At 45.4% G+C, this 21,027-nt stretch overlaps 1 protein-coding gene across 1 annotated transcript in view; it reads left to right on the forward strand.

The window, feature by feature from the left end:
• The window catches only part of UBALD2 (UBA like domain containing 2), an 85,596-nt gene extending 64,866 nt beyond the window's left edge, over positions 1-20,730 (forward strand). Inside the window, exon 3 of the mRNA XM_082271368.1 lies at positions 19,434-20,730. Within this exon, the coding sequence (XP_082127494.1) occupies positions 19,434-19,745 (312 nt within the window). The 3' untranslated portion in view covers positions 19,746-20,730. The remainder of the gene's footprint in view (positions 1-19,433) is intronic.
• Positions 20,731-21,027: the final 297 nt, after the last annotated feature.

Consider the following 21,027-nt stretch of genomic DNA (forward strand, 5'->3'; position numbering starts at 1 on the left):
CGCGATCGTCGGTGGAGAGGGAGAAAGGCGGGTGGCTAATGTAAACAAGCCGCCTGTCCTTCTCCCCGGTGTATGAATGATGAACATACGGTTCTACTATGTAGTTAGATCACGCCCCTAGGGACATACATAGCCCCTCCCTCTCAAAAGTTAACCCCTTCACTGCCAGTGTAATTTTACAGTAACAGTGCATATTTATAGCACTGATTACTGTAGAAAGGTCACTGGTAACCCAAAAAGTGTAAAAAATGTCAGTCAAGGCTCCGATCTGTCTGCCGCAATGTCGCAGTACCGCAAAAAAAATCGCTGATCGCCGCCATTACGCGTTAAAAAAAATTACAAAAATCTTTCCCTTTGTTAGTAAACGCGATAACTTTTGCGCAAACCAATCAAAATACGCTTTTTGCAACCTTTTTTTTTTTTTTTACCAAACATATGTAGCATAAAACAAATTGGCCGAAAATGTTAAATTTTGATTTTTACAATTTTTTTGGGGGGGAATTTCATATAAAAAATGTGAACAATATTGTTTTTTGAAAAATTTACGCTCTTTTTTTTGTTTATAGCGCATGATCAAAAAATCGCACAGGTGATCAAATACCACCAAAAGAAAGCTCTGTTTGTGGGAAAAAAGGATGTCAAATTCGTTTAGCTACAGCGTCGCACAACCGCGCAATTGTCCGTTAAAGTCACGCAGTGCCGAATCGCAAAATAGGCCCTGGTCAGGAAGGGGGTAAAATCTTCCGGGGCTTAAGTGGTTAATGCCAATATTCTAGCGGCTCGACTGAAAGCTCTGATGGTAGAATAGATCACCCCAATCAAACAGGATTTATCCTGGGTAGAGAAGGAAAAGATAACAGGATAAGAACGCAACTGCTAATACATAGGTCTAAAAACCGGGAGGTCCCAACACTCCTGTTGTCAATTGATGCTGAAAAAGCTTTTGACAGGATGGACTGGGACTTCATGGCTGAAACAATAAAGAACTTAGGGTTAGGACATAAGATGATTCGCTGGATAGGAGCCCCATATAGCAATCCCTCCGCCTCGTTAAAGGTAAATAGTAATCTGTCAGCTAGGTTCGAGATGTGTAACGGGACGAGGCGGGGGTGTCCCCTTTCACCCCTTTTTATTCGTCCTGTCACTTGAACCTTTGTTGGCTTCAATTAGGGATAACGCAGATGGGGGTGAAGATGGGGCAAGACTAACTTAAAATTGCAGCATATGCGGATGACATCTTATTTTATATAAATATCCCTAGAATTAGTCTATCAAAGATTATCAAAGAACTGAGAAGATATGAGGAATTGTCAAACTTTAAGATAAACCCAATAAAATCTGAAATTTTAAATATTTGGTGGAATAAAAAAAGAACAGGCACTACAGAAAGAATTTCCATTCACGTGGGCAAAATTAAAATACTTGGAGATAAATATAACATCCTTACCTGAACATCTCTATCTGGCCAACTGCATTCCATTGTAAAAAAGAGGTTTGGGGTGCACCCGCGCTATGGATAGCAACACAAGCACTGAACCAACAGTTTTAAATGCAGAGTGTGGGGATCAGATGGTTATGCTGCCTCCAACTTACCACAAGGGTAAAGAAATGTGGGGGTTTTTGGGAGGTGTTGGTATGGGGCGCTACCACCTTGCACAGCGAATTACTTCGTTGTATATGATCCAAAAATGAAAGTGCACAGTGCTTGTTGGTGAACAGGTGTTGTGCAAATATTAAATGTGCAATATAGTGCAAATTTAAAATTAAATTAAAATTATAAAAACGGTAGTAATCGTGTATCAATTGGATTGTACCGTGTATGTATCACTCATCGGATGTAAACAATCATATAGTGACCAGTGCAAAAAAGTGCTAAGTGCAATATAGGTGATCAATAGATACTTTATTGTGGCCTCCTTTGAAAGAGGAAACTGACATCCGTGGTGAATATTACAAAACACTATGCAGTGTAAAGTGAGAGAGTAAAAACGCCTGTTGCGCGTGTTAGGAGTGAGAAGTGCTAATACCGTGGGTAAAGCACTTACCAAAAGTCCTCTCCCTTCTCACTCTAGTATACTGTGTCTCCCTTCTCCTGATGCCTGTGAGAGCTGGTTGTTCCGTGCATACAGTTGCGCTTGCATCTAGGGAGTCAGTATACAAAAGACCAAGAGAGCTTCCATTGCGTAGTATAGTACATTATTGAGGGAAGAAATTAGCAACTTCCTAACAGTGAGTCGATGCTTTTCTCCCTCGGGAAGTTAAGGGTTAATGCGGGTCCTCTCCGGGGTCGGTGGTCTTGGCAATGCTCTGCCTTCCCCTATATTCTACCTATCCTCACCAGGGGTTTTCTCTACACATCTGCAGTGGGAGGCAAACTGATAGCCACCGTGTTCCTTTGCAGGCCGGAATGTGGTGACTGGGGAGGGGGGGGGGGGGTCCTGGGCGGGCTCCCAGAGGGTGCTGTGCAGCGTACTTTGCGCGCCCGCAGTCGCCGGCGATTTGTAACGTGTGGCCAATCGGCTGCCATTTTCCCATGGACCAGGCATGCGCGGAGGCCATTTTCTTGCAGCCGCATTGTGTATTAGGCAGCGGGAACGTTCTTCTGCTCAGATCGGCGTGCTGCAAGAGATTGGCGTCCTTTCTCCTCGCTCTTTGTGCTGTGGAGACACAGGTAGTGGTGAGTCCTAGGGTGGTATCTCCCTACCTGGTCTGACTGTTTGCAGTGTTCTGAGACCTTTAGTGCCACAGACATCAGCATTGCTGGGTTTTTATTTTTTACAGCTACTATTACAACTTTTACTGTTCCCATTGTGGCACCAGTGTCATTGAGGCGGCTGAACATGTCTCATCTTCAGACCCACTCTGAGGGGGCATCCTCTGTGTCCCACTCTGTAGGACCGCTGTCATGGCCATCATAGCAATCTTTAGTGTCAAAAGTGGACATGGTTTTACAAAAGAGACCTGCCAAAAAGCGCCCGCTGTTCTCTTCTGTTTCCTCTGCCTCTTCAGAATCTGAGGCTGATATGGCCGCCGCGGACGTAAGTCGTCCCATTGGGTCCGCGTCTGTGCCCTTCGAGTGCTCTGACAGTGAGGATGATTCTCTTCCTCCACCTTGGCGCATGAAAAAGGGCCGTTAGAGGCACTGATTGTGTCAGTGCGGGAAACTCTAAAAATGGAGGACGTATCGTTGCTGCGTCGGCCACGCCGATGCAGTTTGGCACCTGAAGGCCATCTAGAGTGACTGTTTCCTTTCCCTGCCTATTTCGACGAGATTGTCGCTAGTCCGTGGGGTTCCCTGAAACAGTCGGCTGGGATACCTAAGCATTTCGCTAGGAGATATCCCTTTGAAGATTCCCTGGTAAAGAAACTGATGGTACCACCAGTGGTGGACTCCCAGGTTTCTATATTGAATAAAGTCACTTTACTGCTTGTGGAGGATTTTCCTTCTTTTAAGGACCCTGCGGATAGGAAGGCTGAATGGTTGGTTCGCCATCTCTTCACTGCGGCCGGCTCAATTCTGAGACTGGTGTTTTTCATTACCTTGGTCTCCCAGACCTTGGCGGAGTGGGCAAATCTGTTACGCCAAAATTTGAAGGAGGGCAAGCACCCTCAGGAAATAGCGGAGCTGGCGGATCAAATAATTCACGGATTATAATATATTTGCGATGCCTCCCTGGATGCAGCCCCATTAGCCTGCAGGGCAGCGGTGACTTTGTGCTGCATGATCCGGTTGAAATGCTGGTCTGCGGACCATGCCTCCAAAAAGGTTCTGATGGATCTTCCCTTTGTGGGTGACCGTCTGTTTGGAGCCTCCATGGAGATCATTAAGGCTCTCACTAGAAGCAAGAGTACTTTGCTCCCACAAGTTGCTAAGAACAGAGAGTCTTGCCGCAAACTTGGGTCTGATATTTTTGGCTACCAAGCGGGTCTCTTTCGCCCCACGGGGTCGCAGGACAAAGGGTCCAAACCCTCTCAACCTTTCTCGGGGGGGTCCAAGAGACCCTGGGGTGGCAAGTCCAAGGCGGGTCCCTCCGGCTCTCGTGGATAAGCCCTCCGCCTGAAGGGAACGCCCTCACCTGTTCTAAGGGTGGGTCGGAACGTCTTTGTTTCTTTCCGGATCCATGGATTTGTTCATCCAAGACAAATGGGTTCTCGAGTTGATTCGGTCCGGTTAGAAAATCAAGTTTCTGTCCTTGGCCCCGCAGGGTTCTTCCCTTCCAATTTACATCTGTCCACGGATCGGCTTCAGGGCCTTTTTCACAACGCTTCAGGACTTGTTGTCACAAAGGGTGTCGGGACACTTTCAGGGGTTTTATTCCAACCTCTTTACGGTCCCCAGGAAGGAAGGGAAGTTTTGTCCTATCCTGGATCTCAAGGCCCTGAACCATTTTGTGCGGGTTCAAAAATTCAGAATGGAATCCATTCACTCAGTTGTGGCTTCTCTTCATCAGGGGGACTTTCTAGCCTCCATTGATTTCAAGGATGTTTACCTTCATATTCTGACTTACCCAGGACATCAACGTTTTCCTCTCTTTGCCATAGACGAGGAGCACTATCAATTCGTGGCGTTACTCTTTGGTCTTGCCTTCACTCCTCGGGTGTTCACAAGAGTTGGCCCCAGTTTTAGCCTTATCCAGGCAAAGGGAATTTCGGTTCTGGGGTACCTGGTCGATTTTCTGAGGGTGGAATTTTCATTGGTGCTGAAGGAGGACCTGGACATCACAGTGATGAGAGTTCGGCTGGACTCTGAATTCTCAAAAGTTGGCCTTGACTCCATCCAAGTTGGACTTTCTGGGGCTGACGCTGGATTCAGCATCAACCTGGGTGTTTTCTCGCGGAACCAAAGCTATTGAAATTTCAGCGGGCGATTCACCTCCTGTTATCCAATCGTTGATCATTTGAGGAGTGCTGGGTCTGATGGTTTCCACCTTCGAGGCTGTCCCCTTCGTTCAGTTCCATACCAGACTGCAAAAGGAGATTCTAACCGATTGGGACAAGCATCCACAGTCCCTGGACAATTTGATCCTGTTCGGGTGGCGAGAGGGTCTCTGCTTTGGTGGCTCTGTTCCCTGGCACTTTGTCAAGGAAAATCCTTCTTCCCCCTGTTATGGACAGTGGTGACTACGGACACCAGTCTGGATGGGGGGGGGGGGGGGTCCTGGGCACGGATTCAGCCCAGGGGGTTTGATCCTCGGAGTCCAGTCTACTGATAAACATCCTGAAAATTTGAGCCATCAGACTTTGCCAGTTAAAGGGGATGGATCATCTGCGGGGGTGTCAAGTGAGGATTCAGTCGGCAACGCCACGGCTGTGGCATATCAATAACCAAGGGGGCCCCAGAAGTGACCTAGCTGCAAAAGAAGTGTCCAATATTCTACAATAGCCAGAACATCTTGTTCCGGCACTATCGGCAGTGCACATTCTAGGGGTGGAAAATTGGCAGGCAAACTATCTGTCGTCAGGCTCTGTGTCCAGTGAATGGTCCCTTCACCCGAACGTTTTCCATCAACTGTGTCTTAGGTGGGGAACATCAGATGTGGACCTGTTGGCCTCTCGTCTCAACCAGAAGGTTTCAAGATTTGTTGCGAGGTCTTGGGATCCTCTGGCGGATGCCGCATACGCTCTCGTGGCCCCTTGGGGCCGGTATCGTCTTGATTTTATGCATTTCCTCAAATACGTCTGCCAAGGCAGAAGGGATTCCAGTGATTCTGGTTTTACCAGACTGGCCTCGTCGGTCCTGGTATGCGTGTCTGGTAAGGTTGGTACCCCATGCCCCTTGGCGGCTTTTGTCTCAAGGACTGATCTTCCATCCTGCTTTACGGTCGCTGGCTTCAACGGCCTGGCTATTGAAAGCCAGGTACTGAAGGATAGGGGTTTGTCGGAATCCGTGATTCCTTCCCTGTTAAGAGCTAGAAAATCTACCACTCGAGTTTGGAAAGCATATATTTCTTGGTGTGAGTCTCGGGAATTCCCCCCTTTCCTTCTTGGTATCACGTCTTCTGGAGTTTATACAAAAAGGTGTTGATCAACGTCTGGCTTTGGGCACCATTAAGAGTCAGATTTCAGCTTTGGCAGTTTTCTTCCAAAGACCGTTGGCAGTGAATTCCTTTGTTCGCACATTCGTGCAGGGAGTTCATTTGGCTCCCCCGGTGTGGATCCTAGTGCCTCTGTGGGACCTCAACCAAGTACTGTCAGTCCCCAAGGAGGTTGCATTGCATTCGGTTCGGGCAATCGGGGTGTACGGAGTCAATTCGGAAGTCGGATTCTTTGTTTATACTTACTGAGGCTGCGTCTGCTTCGACCATTTCCAGATGGATCAGGCCTACTCCATTAAGGGTCTGGTTCCTTCTTTCCCTGTTAAGGCGCATTCTACGAGGGCGCGCTGTGCCTCCTGGGCCTTCCGTCACCGGGTGTCAGTGGTTCAGGTTTGAAACGCGGCCACTTGGTGGGCGTCTGTACACACATTCACTAAGTTTTACAAAGTAGATATTTTTGCATCTATGGATGCTGCTTTTGGCAACAAGATTTTGAGGGTGTTTTTTTTTCTGGTACGTGAACTCCAGTTGTTCCTGGTTGAGCTGCTGGTTTTACCTGGTTGGCTATGTTTAGTCCTGTTGGGAATTGTTTCTTGCGTTTTTTTTTTTTTTTTTCCCCACCCCTCATGCTGATACTGCTTTGGGACCTCCCATCCCTCAAATGAAGATATCCCGCTGTGTCCGTCAATGAACGAAAGCTAAAACTGGATTTCTCTATCGTCCATCGTCCCATCGACCAGGCGCAACCTCATCTTCTTGAGCTGAGTGGGTTTATGCTCCTCCCATCAGGAGTAGTCTAGACAGGAAAATTTGAATACACATGCCCAGGGGGCTGTCCCTCCAGGCATAAACCCCCACTGCACGACCCAGCACATCAGTTTGCTTTTTGCCTAGAGAAGGAGTAGACCTCCTAGGTTTCCTGCTGGGACTCTGGTCTCAGTTCTTTTATTCTTTTCAGAATATTTTCTTTTTATTTCTCTTTACTCGCTAGCTAGTGTTTAGGGAAGAATTTCCTGGTAATCTACAAGCCACAATGCCGGCTGGGGCTTTGTACTGGGTAATCTAGATCCTTATGGTCCCCCCAGTTTGGCCTACAAGCGTGAGCAGGTTATAGTTCCGACCTAGGCCTAGTCACGACGGTGCCCCCTTATCTGGAGGGGGACGAGCCTGCGAGCGGATGCATCGCCGGGATGCAACGACAAGGAACGCCCTGAGTCGCAGCGTACCGCTTGGCTGGCAGCACTCCCACTTCAGGTGGCAGACAGTCTGCCTGGAGTGGAGCTCATCCGGTCTGGTATGTTTCGTAACTGTTCCCACCTTGCCCCTGCTGGCCTTGGTGGGAACTCCCCTGGAGATAATGGGATTGTGCCTCCCAAGAGATCCCTCTTTGTGTCCGTGTGTCTCGATCCCTCTCCCTGCGGGGGCTGTGTCTGGAGTGCTCTGGTGCTAGGGGGGAGATGGGTGTGTGACGTGGTACCTTGGGCTTGCTCGTCCCTGTTGTGGTTCCTGAGGCCTTCATGTGTCAGTCCCTAGCCGCATGGTGCGCCGTGGGCGCCTCCATCTTAGGTGTTGGAATTTTTTCCCCATAGACTTGTATGGGCAGCCATTTTCCCCTGCAGCTTCCTATTGTTTTGTATGGCCATCCATCTTTGTGTAGCCCTGGTGCTATACTTGGCAGTGTATCCCTATCAGGCGACATAATTTCCTGTGTGGTCATTTCCTGCTGCTGAGCCAAAGTCACTTCCTGTTTCTCTCTCCATGCTGTGGAAGATTAAGGAGGCTGTGTGTCTGAGGTGGTAAAGTATTGAGGGTCCCTGCGGGCATATCCTTGCACTTTCTTCTATCAGTTTGGTTTAAAGGGGCTCCCTGCAGACCGCTGCGATCGATGGTGGATATCGCGATGGGCGTTCTTAAAGCTATAGTACTCCATTTTTTGCAAATTGCACTTTGGACTCCCAAACTGGATTTTCACCCTCAGACCCACTCTATGCGACTCGCGGACAGTCTGGATCGCAATCGCTGGCCGCGATTTCAGCTGCCCTGGAAAGCCTGGCGTCTAAAGATGATTTAGTCATGAGAAAGGTTGATAGCCGTAAACGGCTGCTGCCTTCTCCATCTGTGGAGGTGTCCTCTGATTCAGAGGCTGATGTGGTTGCCCAGAATGCTCCCCTTCCTGAGGGGTCGCTGTCCTCGCAGTCAGATGGTGAAGAGCACCTGTCTTCTTCAGCTGCAGAGCGGGAACGTGCTTTGGTGGAAGCCCTGATTATTTCAGTGCGGAATACTTTAAAATTGGCCAATGAGCCCACGCCGGCAGGGACAAGGGTGGCTTTTGTCTCCCAGAAGTCTCCAAAAGCTGACAGGGTTTTCCCTTGTCCCGACACTTTTCACAATGTTGTGAATGACCAATGGCGGCGCGTTAAGCACATGTTAGTGGTACTAAAACGCTTTTAAATGCCGGTATCCTTTTGCTGAAAAGGTTTCCAACTGTTGGACGGTGCCACCTAAAGTTCACCATCCTGTTTCCAGATTAAACAAATCTACTCTTGTGCCTGTGGAGGATTTCCCAGTTTTTACAGCTCCAGTGGACAGATGGGTGGAATCCCTTTCCCACCATCTTCACGTGCTGACGGGTACCATTTTGAAACCGCTTTTTGTGTCTGTGCTAGTCTCCCAGACGGTGACGGAATGGATTAGGGGTTTGCGGGAGTCTTTGGACCCTAAAACTGTTCCTCCGGAACGGTTGGACCAGGTGATCCAGGCTATGGTGTTCTGTGTTACGTGTCTATGGATGCGGCTCCCCTGGTGGCCAGGGTCCTTTTTCTCTGATGTCCATCGACAGACGCAGCACCCGCCCCTCTGTTTGGGGTTGGTTCGGTTATCTTCAGTGCTTTTAAACTAAACTGATGTGCTGGGTTGTGCAGTGGGGGTTTATGCCTGGAGGGACATAACATATCTTTAAATTAAGATCATAAATGAATATGAAGCACATACAATTGGCTTAAAGGTATTTATTCATTTATTGATGATCATAATGTGTAGTGTTACATATAGGCTTGTTAAGCAATTTTATCTGCTTCATATTCATTTATGATCTTAATTTAAAGATATGTTATGTTAATGACCTTTTATCATTTGCTATTTGTATAGCCATGGAGCATATTGGATCTCCTACATTTATGGGATGCCATGGGAATTCCAGTGTTTCTTTCCTATTTTTTTCTCCTGGTTTTACTTCTTTCCTTCTTATAGTTTTTTCAGAAAGATCCTAATTGGTTGGTTGGTCTATCCCCGCCCACACCACAGGCTTCTGGTTGCCAGTTGCCAGAACTTGATAAAGCTATACACAGCGAAACATGTAGTTGTGGCAACCAGAAGCTCTTTTGAAGCATTTGCGATACTTCATCCGCCTCGCCTGGCCTCTGTGTGTCCCCGCGGCATCATTTCCGGCTACTTCCGGTGACGTCATCCATCCATCACTTCCGGTCCACACGTAGGACTCGGCTTCCAACTACGCACTGGCCCCGGTTCAGTGTAGCGGCCGCACACAGAACCGTGTGAGCCGCTACCATCGGAAGTTCCAGCCTTCTATCAGGGAGCATCTTTTTTCATCTGAGTCACCTGATGTCATTGCGAGTCCCACGATTACCACCAGGGATTCCCACAGCTCCCTAGGAGATCCAGAGGCTTCAGAGTCTGGTTTGGAAGTATTTCTATTGATTTAATAGTTTTTATTGTATGAGTTTATTAAACTTTTTAGGCCCTTCACAAAGACCATTCTCTGAGGTCACATTTTGTACTTTTTTCATCACAAGTGCACACCTGAGCACTATCCTTCTCTTTTGTTTAACTGTCTGCATACACCATCCTGTGTTAAAGATCAGGCGACTGTGGCGCACTTGGAGCATAGTCTTCACCAGTTTATAACTTTGGGGGTCAAGATACAATATGGAAATTGCACGTAGGACTGGCACTTGAACTTTATTTGTGGTATACTAGTGATGTGTGAATGGTCTGTTGGGACCAAATACAGCACTTGCTTGTGCTGTAAATTAATGGATAGCAATATTCATTCCAATTCTTAAAATAAAATAAAAATAAATATACGGAAAATGTCATAAATTGGTAACAGTAAATAAATAAAAATATATATATATATATATATATATATATATATATATATATACGTGGATCATCAATTTTCCAATAAATAATTATAAATAGCAATTTTATTGCTGGTCGTGATTTATTTTATTTTATTTATTTTACAACTAGTCGCATATGCACTTTTTCACACTGTTGTAATTATTTATTGGAAAATTGATGATCCACGTATATATATATTTTTACTATTACCAATTTATGACATATTTTCCGTATATTTTTTTTATTTTATTTTAAGAATTGGAATGGATATTGCTATCCATTAATTTACACCACAAGCAAGCACTGTATTTGGTCCCAACAGACCATTTACACATAAAATCCTTAGTATTCTAAGAAATCTTGAACCCTAAATATTTAATAGTCGTTGCCCTTTGCAAAGGAGAATTGGGGTTAGCCAACCCTTTAGCCCCTTGATCAATCGGTAACACAAGATATTTAAACAATTAGTATGTAGAACGAAAGGGCAGCAATGCAGTCCAGGATCCATAGTGCCTCCGAAAGTGTGAAGGGCCAGGGTCCTGTAGAAAGAGAATTAAATCTGCATAGAGCGTTACCTTGTCTACAATTGAGGCCACACGAATCCCAGCTAGCTTATCAGATGCCCTTAATGCCTCCGCCAATGGTTCCATGGCCAGCACAAACAAGGCAAGGGAAAGTGGGCACCCCTGCCTCTCGTGCCATTCTGGATCGGAAAGGGAGTGGACAACTTGCCATGCAGCTTACTGCTAGCTACAGGGACTTTGATATAGGAAAACTTGACGCAGGTGTTAGAGCTCTTTGGTTTTGGCCCAGTCTTTCAGAAGTGGATTGAGATATTTATACAAAGGCTATCAAGACTCTCGAGGCAGTCTCTTCAGGCTGAAGCTGGAGATGTGTGAAGACCCTGTGGATATTAACATCAGTGGATTTTGCCAGGCATAAAACCAGTTTGGTCAATTTTGATAATTGATGGTAACACGTGCATTATCCTATTGGCTAGGGCTTTGTGAGGATATTTGTCGTAATTCAGAAGGGATATGTCTATAGGAAGAGCGTTGCATCAAATCTTTGCTGGACAATATGTGCCTGGTACATACTATCTGGTAAATGTCTAACCTCCAAATGGTAAACAAAGTTTTTGTAACCTAGGGCCATATAGGCTTTTTGCCACTCTCCCGGCACACAATGTGGCCCTGGGGATTTGATTGTAGAAAGATTGATGTTGCTATCCAATCTCCAAGAGTGATAGGGGTTTGTAAAGTACCTCCCTATCCTCAGCTGACAAAACCGGTGATCGTACGTCTCCCAGGAAATCCAGCAGGGACCTATTTGGTCAAGAGGGGAATCCTGATACAGCATATTGTAGAATTGATGAAAATCCCTTAGGATGCCTTCTGGGTCCATAACATAGCCCCCCCCCCCCCCCCCCCCCCCAGTGGGAGACTATATCCCAGGAATCAGTTTTGATGGGAAGTTTCTGCTACTAAATTGGCTAGCATTTTTTCATTTTTTTTGCCTAATCCAAACACTTTCACAGCCAGGCATTGTGCATCAGACTGGACCAATGGGGTGTAATGGAGTCTGAGCTCCCTCCTAATCTATGACAGGCCCAAGAATGATTCAGGAGTGGGATCCTCAGCAAAAGCCACTGAGGCCTCAGACTCGCGCTGTTCCATTTGAGTGGTCTGCGAGGCAAAATCGGAGCACAGGACCTTAACAAAGGCAATAAACTCCCCTCTAGCAATGAGCCTTGCAGTCCTCCCACACCACATAAAGGGAGGTGGAATCCTCATTGTTCTGCCACAATTCAGACATTTTAGGGAATATTTCCTGAACCTTGGGGGTCACCAATTAAATATGACGCTAGTCTCCAGCATCCCAGGTTCTGGCTCTTACTCGAAGATAATATTTTGAGAGGGGAGTGGTCTGAAAGACCCTAAAGGGAGGCTGTGCGAACACAGGAGAGGGCCAAAGCAGATCTGGATTACTGCAGCTGAACCTGCTGGCCGAGCACGGAAATACTGACAGAGGGCTTGAAGCAGGGGATGCTAGGTAACTTGTAGGGTAGGTATGCAGGCTCTCCAGGCTCATCCCAGCAAAGATGGCAGAGGGTTGGGACTGACAGGCCGAGGGAGTCTGGAGCCAGCTGTGGCCGGATTACTGTGGCTAACTCGGCCATCCAGGTGCAGAAATATTGATGGGGGGCTGAAGCACATGTTGGGGAACTGGCAGGGTGCATATGCAGGCTCATTCTAGCAAGGATGGCAGAGGTTTGAGTCAGGATATTCAGAGCTCCTCGCATATATGTCCGCCTCGGCTCACATCCGGACACGCCCCTACAAAAAGTAAAATTAAATGGTCTCAAACATTGTGGATACAGGAAAATCCTGAAAGTTTGATTGGAGGAAAGTGCTCTCAGTTCAGCTGAACATCGGGTGCGATGTGTTCTGACACAAGAGAACATGTTGTGAAATAAGGCACTGATGGGTGATTACTTTGTAAGGCTCCTGAAAGTTGAATCTGCATCTAATAAATGGAAGTGATTAACAAGCTTGTCAGACATTTTTTGTGTTGGTTTTTAGGCCCTCTATTGTAGGATGATGGCCCCGGATCTGCGAAGCTGCCATCAGTGGGTACTAGGTCCCACTTACAAAGGAGTTCCATGCCTCTTTCTAGGGAAGATATGGAGTTGGACTCGTTCATGTCCACTGGAAGCTTGGCCGGGAATCCCCATTTATACAGGATATCTCTATAAATTATTTTCTTTATAGGTACCAGATTTCTCCTAGTAGCTATTGTTGCTTGTGAGAGATATGCATAAAGAGAGATGACTGCATAGGGGTCAGGGAGTGTATGGGTTTTGTCTGGCGAAGCACATTAATGATCCTTTATGTGAAAGAAGTGGATCCATGCTATAGTGTCAATAGGGACCTTCTCAGGCAAGTGGGGACGGTTTAGGTAGCCTGTTAGCTCTATCAATAATGACGTCCGCAGCTGTGAGAGATGGGAGAGCTGCCATCATAAAAGTCCAAATGCAGCACTATAATAAAGGCATATAAATGCCTAAAGTCCATGCAGAGAGATGTTATCCCATCACCAATGATCTTGTGAATAAATGGCACACACCACCAAAAAGTGTCCAGCAGAGGCTGCTTACCAGACCTCCATGGATATGAAGCATGTAGAGAGCAACCAAGGGGGAATCTGCTCTGAAACCAAAGAATCGTTCTCCTCTCCTCCCTCTCTCCACTCCTCCTCAGATTGACATAAATGTGTGGAAAGAAGTGCCTAAGCTCTCATAGATTGAAGAGCCACCATTAAGCAGACAATAAAGCACTAATAGTGAAAAACCGTATGATAGACCAGAAAGTTTATTAAAAGGGTACTCCCAAACATAAAAGTTAAGCATCCAAAGTTTAAAATGTAATAGCCGTGGCTTGGGAGCATACCGGTTTCATCCATTAGGATTTCTTCAGAGGCGTGGCTAGATGACACGGATATGCATATAAAAATGATAAAACCGGAAATTACATAAACCGTAATTGGTCACCGGAACACACGGCTTCAATGCCTGCGTTCCAGGCAAACAGGAAGTCGCCTAATCAAAGACCACAACCAGGAAAACAAGGAAGTCAATCATGCGCCCCAGTAGCCAACATTCGGAAATAGATCTCTTGATACATTGTAAATAGAAGGATGGTGAGTGGTAATCTTCAGCGGAGCACTGCCAAAACAACTGTACAAACTCCAAGGGGACCTCAAAAAATTGCTTCTTAACGTCCCAACAGCATATTGCCAGTGCTCACCACTCACCATAGAACATAAAATATCAACCTAGTGGTCAACTAAGATGACACATGCAGAAACCTCATGATACAAATCTAATCATAGCTTAAACAAAAAGAAAAAAAAAAAGCAAAAATGCAAACAATGCTCTTATGTGCTAGAAAAACCCAAATATACACTCAACTGTTATTAATAAAGCATTTAACACCCCAGTCAACATTAGTCCCGGTTCACACTATTGTGATGCGGAACACTGCGAATATACTGCGTGTTCCCGCATTGCATTCGCAGAACAGGCAGTTCACACTGCCATATGCGATACGCTGGGGGTGTCAATTCAAGGTTAACACCCCCAGATCAGATTGTATATCGCAGTGCAATCTGACAGTTCGCACATGAATCGGATCGCACTGGTGTGAACCACCATGCAATCTGATTCTGCTGCGGACCAAAAAAAGGGTCCTGTGCAAGTTCACTGCGATTGCGGTGCGAATACAGCCATACAAACTGTATGGCTGAATTTGCACCGCACAGACATCGCATGTGATTTTGGGAGCAATGCGCTCCGAATCATATGTGATGTCTATGATCGCATAAGTGTGAACCAACACTTAAGCCCAAAAGGGATGTAACATTTAATCTCAAAAATCCATCGGGTCTCCATCCTAGATGTCTATCTTTTAACATGACTTCCTCTCCAATGTGGTATAAATCTAGCTATGGCAATGAACGAGGTACCAGTTGGGTCTTTCGCATGGCATTCAAGATAATGCGTAGAAACACTATGTTTAAGAAAGCCTATCCTGATATTTGCCACATGTTCTTTTACCTTTACATTAAAGGCTCGAGTGGTGTGACCCGCATATTGTAAGCCACTAGGGCAGATGAGCAGATGGACAACATTGAGTGAAGTACAAGTAATGAAGGTATTGATCTCATATGTTCGGAATTGACAAATTATTGAAAATGATCTATCTTGCGAACCTTATTAAGATGAAAGACAGCACCTTTTCGGCATGGAAAAAAACTTTTTTGAGTTTTTGAAAAAAAGAGACCCTATTAGGGGCATCCAAAACATTTGGTGCCACATAGAGTTTCAAAGGGGGCACTCCTCTAAATACAACCTACGGGGAATCAGGAAGAACTGACCCCAAAATTTTGTAAGTCTTAAATACTTTCCGATGCCTGCCCACAATTTTTTCTTAGTATCATAATGTTGATAATGTTGATGGGAATACGTGATAACAAATGCAAAATTAAAATTATTGGTAGTAAATTCTTGGGCCCTCCTACCTCCCAAGATGCCATTATAAGCTGTTGAAGGAAGAATCGCAGTTCAGCAGGTTTTGCAGTTTCAGGGATTCCCCTGAAAGGTTTCTGCGCAACCTATCCTCCAGGTCTGCTACTGTAAGACCTAGTGATTTCAGCTCATTTTCCACATTAAAGTGGGCATCCACTAGCTCATTATGCGCCATTATGAATTCCCTCTCCTTTTTTTTTCCATGTAATCCACTCTGTTCCCTATTTCTGCTATATCTCTTAGGGTGGAGCGCATAAATGTTGCTATGCCCTGTTGAATTGCTCCCCTGAGTGTTAAAAGCATGCTCTTCATAGTGATGTCTGTCATTGCTTGCCCTGATGTGGGGAATGCAACTAGTGGCTGGCTGTATGCAGGGGTCTCATCCATATCCTCCCCATCTGGGCAGGTGTCATCAGGGTGATCATCTGGAGAGTTATTCTCCTTTTTTGTTTGCTAGGGCTGGTGGAGGCTGATGATGGATGTGGATTTCCTTTATCAGGCGACTCACCAGATCCATTGCCAGGATGGATGGCTGAGGAGCTGTCTGTAGTGGACAGATGAGGATGTCTCCATCTTGGATCGACCTTCCTGCTGCTGAGGTGAAAATGTCTATCAGTTTAAGTGCTTCATCTCTGCCCTTTCTCTTGCCCATGTTTCCGGTCCAGTTGTCCGGTGTGGGCACTCTTCCTGGTTGCTTTTAGGCTGTGTCAGGTCCCTTTGGAAGGCTGTATAGCACTGTGTCTCAGAGCGCTTCCTCTATGCCACCATCTGCTCCGGCTGCCGGCTCTGTATCCTGCTGCAGAGAAGTTCTTTAAGCAGACTCTTTCAGTGCAGGATAAAGTTGGCACATTCGGAGCGGCTGCCGTCGTTTTGTAATACATTCTGCTGGCTCTGTGATGTGTTCTTTGCATCAGGAGCCGGTTATGAGCAAATGGTTTCTTTGTACTCCCAGAGATGGAAAGACAAAAAAAAAGACAGTAAACATAGGTTAATGTCAGTTAACATCTAAAGCGGAATTCCAGCCATTTTGTGTTTTATTAAGTCAGCAGCTACAAAAAGTGTAGCTGCTGACTTTTAATAAACACACACTCAAGATCCAGCGACGTGGCCGGCGGGAGCCTCGAATTCTCTTCTCCCCATGGTGCTGGCATCACAAGTGTGGGTACCCAGCTGTGACAGCTTGTGGCTTCACAGCCAGGTGCGACTGTGCATGCGTGAGTCGCGCTACGCTTCCTTAGTGGCTGGGCAATCTTCTGGGACCTGTAATGTGTCACAGAAGATTACAGGGACTGAGGGTAAGAGAACTTCCACTCAAGCCACCTAGGCGACCTGAGTGGAAGTTGGGATCCGGTACTTGTGAAGACTAGGTACCCGATCTCCCCTCAAAAAAATGACATGACAAATGTGGCATGCCAGGGGGTCATGAGCACCTTTGGGTGGAACTCCGCTTTAAAGTCAGGCCCATTTGTACCGCTTGTATTATAGTTATGTGCAATTATATTAAAGTGGTAACACAAGATATGTACATTTGTGGTTCAATTTCTTTTCAATGGCACCCCAACGCGCCTCCAAATTGCACATATGTGAAAACGTACCTCGTTTGATGTGCTTTGTGTACTGCAGTAAAAAAAAGTAGCAGGATTTTTATGCATTAAGGTGCATCATTAAACCATTCGTTTTGAACAGGCCACCAAACGCACCTCAACACAAGATCCCATTTACACCATTCTTTATTTTACAAAACAAACCTGATCTATGCTGTATCTCATAACATGGAGCTCACAAATCATGCTGAGCTTTCTACTAAGAGAGCCTGTTATAGCCTGCCTGCTAGTGGCAGCCCATCTACGATGACCCACATACATCAAATGGTACTCCATACACGTTGAAGAAAAAAAAAAAAAAAAAAAAAAAAAAATCTGTAAACATCAGTGGTCTTCTATACTGGAGAAAGGTGTAGATTTGGAAAGTTGGCAGATCAGCATGTGGGAAGGACAAAAGTCCTCTGCAAGCTCTAAGCCGCACTAGTCAGTGCTTTCACACTGCTGAAGACTCTTTACATGCCCCATGTGAGAATGTTGATGCCTCGCAATTGCACTTCACTGCATGGCCCTCGGCTCCACCTGGAAGAAAGAAAAGGAAAGAATCACATGGTCCCCATATCTGGAAGTGCTTTTCTTCACCCCATGCTCTGAATATATGCAATATATTTGAACCCTCAGTGGTAAAACAATCCATTCAATTTCAAATAAAAATGCAAGGCAAAACATTTGTGTATACGAATATAAATCACATAACATCTGCATAAGGAATTATAGAGCTGGTGGTGTGGAGACTGCAGAGGGGCATGTCAGCAGGAGCCAGAGAAAGAGCAGTGCACTTATTTTCCCAGTGAGGGGCTGTGCAGGGGGTTGTCGGCACAAGTCTTGGCCATGAGAAGACAAGCAGGCTGCTCCAAGCACAGGTAGAAAACAGACTATGCTGGGAAGGATGCGCTTCTATGATCACTTTGAAATGGCAAGAGACTGGCAGATTCACCACGTATTTCACACAAAGGAAGCAAAACGGGGAGAGCTGGATACTTTTTAACAGAAGTACATGGTAGAAAATGCACATCATGAATATGAAATGTTGGGGTAACATACACTTTAAGTGAATCCCATGCTTTGCTCTGCATGAAAAAAAAAAAGCAGTTTCACTGTGTCGCAAACTAATAAAGATATCCTATATTCTGTTAAATATCCTGTTAGAAGCATTTTATTCAATCTTTTCAATGAGTGCAAAAAGTACCTGTTCATCTTGCCAGGAATCTTGTTTGCTAATAAATTCCTGTGATGCTCTTTTATCGGTTACTTTGTTCCAACTATTCCTTAGAATCCCTCCCTTTTGTTATGGAGAAGAGACCTGTTTGCAGTTCTGTCTTAGGGTGACAACGCTTCTCCTTCATAGATAGGAGTACTATGAGTAAGCATTGTTGCTGTAGGACAGGAAGTGTTACAGGATCATCAAAGGTAAACGTGTAAATGATGAAACCTTTGAAAAAAGATACATGTAGTCACCACATTGAAGGGCTGCCTAATTGCAAAGTTTTGTTCTTCAGTTTAGATAAGTTTTAAAGGAGATGTACAGCCAAAGCTTATATGGCTGTGCATCTATGGATCACAGGAGTGCAGTTCGTTCTGCACTCCTGTGACCTGTTTTCAGCAGAGAGCGGTCTGAAGTACGCCTTCTGCTGGCGTCGCAGATGTCGGTCCATGCACAGTGTCATCACGCCCACAGAGTCGGGATCCACCAGGTGCTTGGACTGACATACAGCTTAGTCTTTCAGTGGGCTGCTGAGCTGGCTGCTCCCCGCCCCTCCACAGCTCAGCACTCCAGTGAGTGAGGTGGGAGCAGAGCAGAGAGCTGCTGATGATGTCTGAACTGAGCGATCGGCGATGTCGGATCGCTCGATTCTCAGTGTAGAGGCAGACCGATGCTGTATCCACCTAGGTAAGTATAAATGGCTAAAAAAAATAGAAATCCATACTTCTCTTTAAGATACCAAGAGACATGTGATTTCACCCAATCTGGTGCCACAGTAGGAAACAATTTCTTTGGGCTGCACACCACAATTTCAGCATTCTGGGTGATTTTTGACACTTGAAAAATCTTAGGGCACCACCGTCCTAAGATTATGTGTGTTCCAGTGTGTTTACATGTATTCTGACATGTACCAGTTAAAAAAGATGTAGCAGGTTGTACTTTTGTTAAAAGCACTTGAACTATCCGCACTGGTGTGTACTAGGGCCATTGGAATATGTTCCAATTACTGTACATGCGTTGTGGATGCATTTTAAAAATGCCCTGGAGAGGATCTGGTGAGAACCAGCCCTCCTCTGGTTTGCTGCTGCAGTGACAAATCTGGGATTGATTGAACAGGTTAGAAATCTTGTCCCAATTGTACTTATTTTCCCCTGTGCCCCTCCCTTAGGGAAGCAGTAAATTTTGTGGCATGCACTGACATTTTCCTCTGTATGATGGTCTGCATGAAAAATTGCCCTCTAAACTATATGAACAATGTATAAAGATTGAAATGATCTGTTTCTCGAGGCTCACACTTGTTTGATTATACTAATTACAGGAATGCATGCCCATTTTATTGAGTTTTTTTTCTTTTCTCTCTGCAGATGTGTACACCAAGTAACACACCAGCCACTCCGCCCAACTTCCCTGATGCTTTAGCCATGTTTTCAAAGCTGCGTACCTCTGAGAGCTTACAGAACAGCAGTCCAGCCACCTCAAATGCCTGCTCCCCTCCAGGCAACTTCAGCCCACACTGGGCCTCCTCTCCACCAAATCAACAACCGGTTTGGCTTCCCCCAGCCTCTCCCACCACACTTCTCCACCACCACCATCATGCACAGCCTGCATGGCCTCCTACCTCCCAACCTTCAGGGGGCCCACAGAAAGCCATGACGGCCATGGATGCACAAAGATAAGACTGGTTATGAGTCCACTGAAGCTGGAGAAGAGGCAGTGATGAGTGCCTCCTTTCCTTTGAGTTTTTGAACTGCTTTTTTTTTTTTTTTCCTCAGTTTTATTTTATAAAAGGTTCTGGTTTTTGTTTTCTCCAAAGGTGAGAAAGTGGAAGGGGGAATGAAAAAAGTGAGCTCCCTTTTCCGTCTCCTTTAATATATAAATATACTGTATACAGAAAAGAATATATATGAGGTGCTGGATGAGGCATCTTGGGAAAACGTTGAAGAAATGTGGCCTGAATAGACAACTTTAACAGATGGGGGAAAAAAAAAAAGGTTTAAGCAGTTGTCCCTCCTATCCACCACTCTGTATTAGAACAGTTTATATGTTGAACCAGTCCTTGGAGCCACATTGTGTTCACCTGCGCTGGACGTTAAGTGAAGAAAGAGACTGCTTGAGTTGGATCATCTAAACAGAGAAGGAGTGGCCATCTTTCAAACACTGGCTTGGGAGAAGAGAGCCTGACTCTTGACTAATAAAGTGGAAAGGAAAAAAAAGGCATTCATGGACAGACCAGCAGGGGTGATCTGACATCTATAGAACCAAAAGCGGTGTCTGGCATCCAGGCAATACAAGCTTCATCTAAACGAATAAGCCACCCTCTTCCACGGTCTTCTTACAGATCTAGTGCAGGAGGAATGGATCACTACAATGGCTTCCAGTTTCCTTTTTGTAGTGGAGATCTAAACTGGGATTTTAAAAAGTTAACTGTTACCCAAATTCTTGATTTTTTTTTTTTTTGCTAACCGGACACATATTGCAGTAAATGAAGCCATGTAAGCGTGTGGAAGGTCACCCTGATTGTGAGCATTGACCTTTATATGCCACCTAGAGGTGGCACCTGATGGATTTTTGAGAGTTTTCTATTTTCCACGTTTGCTCCCAGTTGGGAATAAGAGTTATGTTCTTTGCCTTGAGCAATAAAAATAAACCATGTGATTATAACTTTTTTTTTTTTTTTATATTTCAGATACCTGATTACAGTCTCGGTAATAACTTGATACAGTAATCTCACATTGAGTAAATAGTACTCACGAGAGTACACCCCTGACATTTTTGTAAATATTTTATTCTATCTTTTCAAGTGACAACACTGAAGAAATGACTATTTTCTACAATGTAAAGTAGTGAGTGTACAGCTTGTATAACAGTGTAAATTTGCTGTCCCCTCAAATAACGCAACACACAGCTATTAATTTCTAAACCGCTGGCAACAAAAGTGAGTACACCCCTAAGTGAAAA

The sequence above is a fragment of the Pelophylax lessonae genome, assembly GCF_965119305.1.
Source record: "Pelophylax lessonae genome assembly, chromosome: 11".
NCBI classification, from domain to species: Eukaryota; Metazoa; Chordata; class Amphibia; order Anura; family Ranidae; genus Pelophylax; species Pelophylax lessonae.